Here is a 9,839-nt window from a genome sequence, read left to right as displayed (position 1 = left end):
ATGTAGAAATAGATATCTATCAGTTATCTATGTAGAAATAGATATCTGTCTATATCTATATAGAAATATACCTTTATCTATCTATCTTTCCATCTGTCTGTATGAATATATTGCTTCTCTCATAAAGTAAGATCTTTGAGAGTTACGATATTTACTATTAAAAAAGCAAGATGATGTCTTTACTCAGGGAGAGAAAATGATTGCTGTTAGTATCCAAAAGAAAAACGTTGAAAGTAAGTTGGATGGATACTATTCAGTAAAACATAGATTTCTGATTAAGAGAAAGACAAGGAGGCCTGCTACTCAGACACGGGCTCTGTGCCATGAAAGGTTGTGTAAAGTTTTTCTCTGTGAATTTTTTTAAAGAACTCCTCATGTTCTAGAGGGATGTGAGGAGACAGGCCTTGTAGCAGGGATCTCAGATGTTTAACTAGCAGTCTAATTAAGTAGATTTTAAAATTTAAAAATGATGCTATACCGTAAGTAGAGAAACTCTAGGAATTGTGTTCACGGTGACAAATGCTTCTACACTGAACACAGAGACTCCCCAGGAAAGGTGAGTTGCTGTGATTTTATGGGGCAGGAGCTATTTTTCCCTTTCAGGCTGCTGAATCATGGCTGGTCCTTCCCCTAACAGCTTAAGAACTGCTGAATTGGCACAGAACGGTGACTGCAGGAGGCTATCATGGAAATGGAGTTTGTATTGACTTTTTTAAGGCTAGTACTTTTGTATTATATGATAATTACTTAGCTAGAAGTATATGAAAACAAACTAATGAATATTTTCCATGCCCTCACCCAAAGGACTTTTCATATAGAGACTAGTCAAAGACCGTATAAATTTGGTAATATGATGTCTGCAATTAAACAAAAATTTAAAGGAATCTTCTCATGTTAATTTAATTCATGTTATTTTAATTCATTTTTTTCTGATCTGATCTGATTTGATTTGATTCGACTTAGAACCAAAATTTCTTTGTAGACTTCCCATTGAGGAACTTCCTCTCAAGAAAGACCAGTCAACACCTTCTCTGCCACTTAGAGTCTTGGAGAGTTCATGTGCTGCACTGAGAGGTTAAACAGATGACTTCCATAGAGTCACATACCTTGTATCAGAGGCAGAGCTTAACAAGACTGACTTATTCTCCACAATGCGAGTTTTATTGTTGTTACTCAGTCATTTGTCTGTCGTGTCTGACTTTTTGTGACCCCATTTGTGGTTTTCTTGGCAAAGATACTGCAGTAGTTTGTCATGTCCTTCAGGTCATTTTACAGATGACGAAACTGAGGCAAACAAGGTTAAGTGACTTGCTCAGGGTCATATAGCTTGTAAATATTTGAGGCAGGATTTGAACTCAGGTCTTGCTGACTCTAGGCCTGGCACTCTATCCACGGCACCTCCTAGCTGTCCCCCTCCCGCTTAAGCCAGACTGCATCTCAAAAAAATGTTTTATAAAAATGTAAATATTTAATCTTTTCTAGAAATGTTTTAAGGAGGAGGAGTTTGACGTATAAATAAGGTGAGAGGAAATAATAAATCATTGTCCCAACTCAGAATTCATGTTGAATTTTCTACCTGGTGGGAAAGTCTTCACATTTGTCATGATAGTGGTGCTGCCATCATAATTCAATGTTTTGTTTTCTTTTGTTTTTCTTTTCCCATCTGTTGCAGGTATGGATGCAAGAGGGTCTAGTTCAACAGTCTGGAATGCTTATCCATTCTTATCAAGCTGCATCACCATATTTCCCATATTTCTTGTGAAGACTCTTTGGTGATACTGATTTTCATTCGCTAAGAAATTGATTGGTTACACCGCCCCCCTACCTTTAAAAAAGTGCTTTCTTGATATACAGTGATTATGCATGGTTTTCTCCAATTCTCTGTTTTTAAGTATTTTCTATTTCACTGTAGGTTAAAGATATAAATACAATTTTGTAAAAGATTCAGTAAATCCTTTTAGAGGAATCTGAAATGCCTTAATACTTACTTGATGAACCAAAGGAATTTACATATTGCACCCTTCAGATTTTTTTCAAACAACATGATTATGTGAAGAATCCAAGCATTGCCTAAGAATGGAGGCTCATGAAAACTCAAATCTTCTTTAACTTAAATGAAGCTCTATTTTTCCAATAATCATATTGTGGTTTGATAATTTCATCAGGTGCTATGCCGACTCATGAACTGTAATCCACAGAGAGAATGCTATTTGTATGTATTTCCTAGAATAGCCAGGGATTAATTTAATCTATTAAGAATCATGTGTTTGCAAATTACAATTTGTAAAGCTCCCATGCTTTGAGCTTCATTATATTTTGGAAGATTTGAGACCACATCAAATGGGGTACCCCTACCCATGTTGGGGATCTCAACACATCTATGTCTGCTTATCCTGAGCAACTCATGTCCATGGAGAAGTGGGTAAAACATATTATGCAATGTGTTAATTATTCACTTGGTCATTTTATAAAATGGGAGTCTCTATAATATATGTTTTCTCCTTGAGGAATTTTTCATTCCTTCCCCTTGCACAGTGCTTCAAAACAAAAGATCTCGAAAATGGAGAATGTCTTGATTATAAACTAAAATATTAAACGAAACTATGTTCTGCATTCTTAACTTCTGTATTTACTGAGCTCATCATTCTATCAAAGCACATTTCACAATTGCTATACTTTTCACTTAATGTTTTAATGAGATTGCAGCAATGCTGGAGATTTTATTATGTGTAACTGACAAGAGCTTTCAACATTGATTAAAAAAAGTTCTAGGCTCGTTTTCCTAGCAATATGTAAAGAATATGTAAAAACGAGCACATACAGTTATGACCATTTCAAAAACAAAATTTTCTGCTGATATTCCATTTCACAAGGTTTTTTTTTCTTCTTATTTTTACTTCCACGGATATCAGAATTTGAAAATAGGAGAAAAATTTCAAGAATAAGGGTTAGTGAAATTCTGATATCACTGTGAAATATCTCCATCTGCTCTTAGAGATTAAATTTAAGAGAAAGTTATTGTATAAAACAGAAAAAAAAAAGATTCGCAACTTTCTTGCAAGGTTTGTATATACTGTATATACCCAGAAAAATATAAATGGCTGGTAGCTTTTCATATGGTCATAGTTGTTTCCTACAGGTCACAAATTGGGAAAACAATATTTCCCAATCAATCTGTATTTCCTGCCACATGTAAGAAGGTTGTAACTTTTTAAAAATTATTTTAGTAATTACTATAAAACATTCATGTATTTCCATTCCTAAGATGGCTATCTTATTGTTTCATTTAACTCCTAGTTATATATCTCTGTGAGATATGTACCAACTATCTTGTTTCACATTGAAAAGTATGCAATTTCTCCTTAAACTGCTGTGTGTGTATCCTATGGTTATCTGTATTTATTATTTTCTATTATTCTAATAAAATTTATAACACTGGAAAATGCTGGGACATTTTAAAGTATGTGAAAGTACAGACTCTAGCAATGAAAAGCAGAATATATAAAAAGGTCAAAAGTGGAATTAGTATATATCCTAATGGCTTTGCCTGGTTATAGTATCATTCCTTGTATTTTCCTGACATTTTGATTTTTTCTTTCTTTTTAAAAGTATTTTAATACGCTTTAAGCCATGTCTCAATACTTGCTTGATCGACCTTCCTAATAAACACATTTGTTTTTTTAGTCAGTGATCTTTGTACTTTCAGCCTTTTTACATTTTGGAGCAGAACTATGGTGTTCAATTTACTCCCTCTGAGGTGACTTAATTTATCATGCCTTGTCTTGGTCTTCTTAGTGTTATGTTAACATTATAATTAATTTCAGCTTATAAAATCCCTGGAGGCAGTCAGATGGCACAGTGGATAGAATGCTGAACTTGGAATAAGCAATAGTTGTTAATTGACTTTGGTCATTAAGCTCTCTGAGCCTCAGTTTCCTTTTTTGTAGAACAGAGGTAATAATAGCACATAATAATAGTGTTGATTGATGATGGCAATAAGATAGCTTAAGTAGTGCTTTAAGATTTGTAAAATACTTTACAAATATTCTCTTATTTTGCCCTAGTAACAACTCTGGAAGTTAGGTGCTGTTATTAAGTGTTGTGAAGATCAAATGAAATAATTTAAAAGCAAAGTGTTTGTAAACCATTGTGCTATATAAACATTAGCTAAACCCCTCACCAGGGGTTTCATTGTCTGCCTTTAAAGTTATATGCACTTTCCATTGAAGATTGCATTAATATGCTTTTTTAAAATCAATATTGGAAATGTCAGAAAGTAACAGGTACTCACATCACCACTCTGATGTATCTGTGATGTCACTAAAGTGAGAACTTTCTCCAACAGGGCAGATCTCCATCCATCCATCCATCTATTCATCCATCCATCCATCCATCCATCCATCCATCCATCCATCCATCCATCTATCCATCCATCCATCCATCCATCCATCCATGCATGCATGCCTTCTTATTCTGCACAACTCTTGTGCTTGCTTTTCTGTAGACTTCCAATAGAAGCCCACCCAATGTACTGGGACCCTGTTCATCAGCTCTCGCTCAATCTTGCTATATGTCTGACCAGCCCATATTATTTTACTTTGTGATTGTGACTTTCTTTAGTCTGTGTCTCCTGCATATTTATTCATTCTTAAGTTTCACTTTAAAATTTAATTTAAATTTCACTTTAAAATTCTTCATTCTTAAAGTTTTGCTTTGGCTTATTTATGCCAAGCATAGGTTTTTTTTTCCCCATTGTCTTTTTAATGATCCAATTTTTTAGAAACATAGTGTTCCATAATTCATGTCCACACAACATCATTGTACAGTTATTTAAAAGTATGTTGGCCCATGCTCCAGGGAGAAGCATGGAGTCTTTAAGGGAAACTTGGAGTTTTCAAAGGATCATTCAGTATGCTCTCTTCCTCTTCAATTCTGGACTGGCTAGCAACAAGCATTTTTTAAGCGCTTGCTGTATGCTAGGCAGTGTGCATAGTGCCCGGGATACAAATATACACAAGAGGACAAATAGTCCCTGCCCTTAAGGAGCTTCCATGAGAATGTAAAAACAATAGGTAAAAAGATGCTGGAAAAAGGGGGGAAAGGAAGGAGAAATTGAGGTAGGTACCTAAACATAGGGGTGTGGTAGAGAAATCCAGAAAGCCAAAAGTGGAGCTGGGAGGGGAATGAAGCATGGCCTTGGTCTGTGCCCATCCACAGTGTATGCCAAAGAGGCATGGAGAACCAGAACCTTGGGTTGTTCATCCAAGTACAAACCATGGGCTGGGCAACTGGAATTCTTCCATCTCCTTGGGGTTTTTATTTTTATTTTTCCTAGAAAAAGACACACATATACATACACACACACACACACACACACACATACACACACAACAAGGGCTTTCTAGGACAGATAATTCTTTAACTTAAAATGATTCAGTCTGGTTGCCCAACAAGAGGACCGGATGATGGAGTGAATATAAGCTCACATAAGGCAGCATGTTTTCTGCTATACAATTTTGGGGGTCAGTTTGTTACTCTGATGACAGGGAAGGTAACAGTTTTAGCTAATATTTGTATAGCACAGCCAGGCACTGTGCTAAGTGCTTTATGCTTATTATCTCATTTCGTCTTTGCAACAACCCAGAGAAGTAGGCGCTATTATTATCACCATTTTATAAATGTGGAAACTGAGGCAAACAGAGGTTAGGTGACTTGCCCAGGTCACAGCTAGGAAGTATCTGAAGCTGGATTTGAATTCAGGTCTTCCTGACTCCAAGACTAGAGCTCTATCCATTGTACCCCCTAGCTTCGTAAGGTAACTTTAAGGCAAGTAACACACACATACACACACACATACACACATACACACACACATACACACACCCCTTATTAGATAAATATTAGATATGCACATGTAGATCTGTATATTTATGTATATGTGGATCTATATTAGATTGCACATATACGGATCTCTATATAAATACATATATATATGTCTAATGTATATCTAATAAGGAGATCTCCTAGACTTATTTAAGTGACTGACCCACTGGGGGAGTCTTTTATGCCTTCCTATAAAACAGAAAACATTTGCTGCAGTATATGAAGTACAGGCCTCAGAGTCAGGAAACCAGTATTCAATTTGACCCTGAAACTATTACTGGATACTAATGGGCAAATGGTGGCACCGTGGTACATAGCTGGCACTGGAGTCAGGAAGGCTCATCTTTTTATGCTCAAATCTGGACTCTGACATTTACTAGCTGTGTGACTCCGGGCAAGTCACTTAATGTTGTTTGCCTCAGTTTCTTCATCTGTAAAATGATCTGAAGAAGAAAATGACAAACCATGCCAGTATCTTTGCCAAGAAAATCCCCAATGGGGTCACCAAGAATCAGACATGACTGAAACAACTGAACAACAACAGTGGGCAAATGACTCAACTTTTCTGGTTTTGTCTCCTATTCTGTAAACTAAAGAAGTTAGATCAAATGATCTCTAAGGTCCCCTCTATAGTCTTCTTTTTTAACTAGGTGAAGTTGGAAAGAAAGTTAATATTCTGAAATGCCTCAGATAGATTGTTTTTGGAATATCTTTTCCAGTCATTTGATTATTAAACAGAGAAAGAAAGAATAGAACCTCTAGATTTTTATCGTTACTCTTTTTCAGTTTGAAGCCCTGGCTTTCTGATTACATGGGAAAAAAGAACTCACTGTGAGTAAACTTTCTCTGCTGGTCAAGATCAATACCTGCTCTGCAACTTATAGGCATAGAGAATTGCCAGAGCCATCAAGACCTTGAATGGATTGCCCAGAGTCCCTCAGCCTGTATGTGATAGAGTTGGAACTTTCTGACTCCAAAGTTGGATCTGTAACAACTGCCTCTCAATTTCTCCTTTCAATTTTTTTTTTATTCCTTCAGAAATATGAGTTTGACCCATAATCCTTAGAGATTCCTCTACAAGAATTCCAGAAGAAAGATGTCAATGGTGTGTTGGAGGCAGCTCATCCCAGTTTGGGAGAGCCCATTTTTAAATTTTCAGTGGGAATATTTATGCCTGAAAAATCTTCAATAAACGAATCAGGGCTTGATGTATTGTTTTCTTGATTGCTAGACATAAGATAATGTTAATGATGCAGATTAAATTTCAAAGTATGTATATGTGTGTATATGTGTGTGTGTGTTTATTTTTCCTCCCAGAGAACTGGTTGTTAAATATTTACCAGCACATCCCTGGATGTTATGCAATTAGGTTGTATTTCTGGTGTTTATAATGAATTCAACTGTTTAAAAAAAGAAAGCATAGATTCTACTAGTATTCATTTCTTGTTTTTGTTTTTTGTTTTTTGTTTTTTTGTTGTTGTTATATTATTTTCCTGCAAAGGAACCATGACTTCATCAGGGTGAATACTCCCTCCATTCACTCTCTCTTTACCTTAGTAATTTGTCTTCATGAATTGTTGCCAGGGCAGGGCATTCTGGGAAGATGGCAGAGTAGGTCAGAAATTTCCAGACTCTCCAAATTTCCTCCACGACAGACAGATCACCACAAAATGAATGTAGAGCAGCAAGAATAAAAGGATAAAACAGTTGTCCTCAAGAAGTTTCTCAGGAAAATCATCATCCTTTGTGGAAAATCATCACCTTCCAGTGATGAGTATTGGGATTTTTAGCTGGGTTATTACATAGACAACACATGGTCCCTTAGCAGTTCCATACTCAAAGTTAACAATCATTTACTTAGCACTACTATGCACTAGGCACTTTGATAAGAACAAAGAGTTGCAAAAAGACAGGCCTTCTCCTCAGAAGCCCATTAGTCTACTGGGAGAGACAACATGTGAACAACTATGCAAAAACAAGATACAGACAGCACAAATTGGAGATAATTAACAGAAAGAAAGCAGCAGCATTAAGTGGGATGGGAAAAGGCACTTTGTAGAATGTGTGATTTGAGTTGCTATTTGAAAGAAGTCAGGGAAGCCAGAAGACAGAGATGAAGAGACTTAGTAGGAAACGCCACAGTTCATAACCACCGGCAGAGTTTTTGAAGATCGAGGATTGTATCCACCTCATGATGAGAAATTAAAGTAGGAATTTATTTTTAGGCTATTGCAAATATTCATAGGAGCATAGAATATTAGCATTGAAAGGTATCTTACAAATCATCTAGGGCAAACCCACCATTTTATTAAGAACTGAGAATGGAGCCCAAATACCTTTGTTACCAGCCTATTGTTCACAGAAGGTAACATTCAGTCTTTCTAATATTTTGTTATATTTCATATGTAGAAAACCATCTAACCCAAGAATGGCTTAATATCAAAGTTATTAACATGAAAGCAATATAATTGTGTCATATGATAGCAGGCTTCATTTTTCAATATTATCAATGTAGATAATAAGTATAATTAGAGAATACAATCACATCTACATGCAAATAGTCTTTTAACCCTCTGAACCTATGATACTATAATGATTTAAAATCAAATAATTTTAGGATTTAGCAAAATAAAGAAAATTTGAAGCACAATTCTGAATTATTTGTCCAAATCAAACATTCTTGATATCTGATTTTCCAATATTGAAGATATGTTTCCTTCTTTGTAAAATTAGCCTTAGTTGATTTCAAATTTCTAAAGTATTTCACCTTCGAAAAACTGAATATTAGAATGATGTACATTATAATTTGTGTAACCCTTCTACAAATATTGATAGTGAAATCAAGCCAAAGCGGTTATTGCAAAAATAGGCAATTAGTGAGATGGAACAGTCTAAATAAAAAAAAAATCATATAATTAGTTTCATAATAATTATGATCCTTTTTTAACTATTTTAACTTAGTACTATTTCTCCCTATAATTCCTTGATTCACATATAGGAAATAATTACTTTTTTGCTTCTACAGGAGAAATCCTCTATTACAGATTGTAATCTTACAGAGATCCGTGGGTTTTTTTGTTGCTGTTGTCAATTTCTCATTCTTTTTTCATTACAAGTGCAATTATTATTGAGCTCTTAGGAGATTTCTAATCGTTCTACTTTAATGATTTCCAGTATAATGGCAAACTTAAAGAGCTTGTTATAAGATTCTAGGATCCTGAGTAATCAGGGAATGCTTATTGACTGATCTCAAAGAAAGAAGAAATAAATGATATAGACAGTAAATTAAGAGATTCCATTTGAGGCTACTAGAATTCAATAAACAATGAAAAATGTGTGGGCAGAGTAGCTTATGAGGAAATAAAACAGTGTCAAGTCGATAGAAATGTTTTATTATAATGTTTACAACATACAAGGCTAAACTAGTAATGTCAGGTGGAGCCCTGAGTGGGAAGTCATCATAAACTGTTTCAATATCCACATCCTTCAGAAGGATAATGGAATCGGCAAACTAGACACCCATCCCACCCTTGCCCATCTTAAAGTTTCGTTTTTACCCCATCAACAGCTCTCCAAGCCCTTTAAACTGTATCACTCACTGCCACTGAGGTTGCCATACATCCTATGAGAGGCAATCACACATACTCTACAAGTCTAAGGTTGTCAAAACTGCCGCTATGGAGGTGGGTACCTAATTCCTTCCAAGGCCCCAAGCTTCTGAGAGCAACTGGCCTGCTGGGAAGCCATTAGGAATGTTCTTGTCATGGCCCCTACTCCTCACAACTTTCTTGGTAATCTCGCTCTCATCCGGATTGCATTGAAACAACTCTATTGTAGTAGAGCCCCAACGTTTGCCTTTAATGCAGTGAGGTCTAATTTAGGAAACAGCTGTTGCTCTTCTTGAAGTGGAAGCAGGGAACAAAATGAAGGACAGCTGAGTTGCCTGAGGGGAAATG

The 9,839-nt window shown here is 35.8% G+C and overlaps 1 protein-coding gene across 1 annotated transcript in view; it reads left to right on the top strand.

Annotated features, from left to right (window-relative positions):
• The window catches only part of CNTN3 (contactin 3), a 426,853-nt gene extending 425,013 nt beyond the window's left edge, over positions 1-1,840 (top strand). The window contains exon 23 of the mRNA XM_027863878.1: positions 1,673-1,840. Within this exon, the coding sequence (XP_027719679.1) occupies positions 1,673-1,776 (104 nt within the window). The 3' untranslated portion in view covers positions 1,777-1,840. The remainder of the gene's footprint in view (positions 1-1,672) is intronic.
• The last annotated feature ends 7,999 nt before the right edge of the window (positions 1,841-9,839 follow it).

The sequence above is a fragment of the Vombatus ursinus genome, unplaced genomic scaffold (assembly GCF_900497805.2).
Source record: "Vombatus ursinus unplaced genomic scaffold, bare-nosed wombat genome assembly UNPS02014773.1, whole genome shotgun sequence".
Classification (NCBI taxonomy): domain Eukaryota; kingdom Metazoa; phylum Chordata; class Mammalia; order Diprotodontia; family Vombatidae; genus Vombatus; species Vombatus ursinus.
Note: the sequence above shows the minus strand (reverse complement) of the source record. Positions and strands in the feature narration are given on the sequence as shown.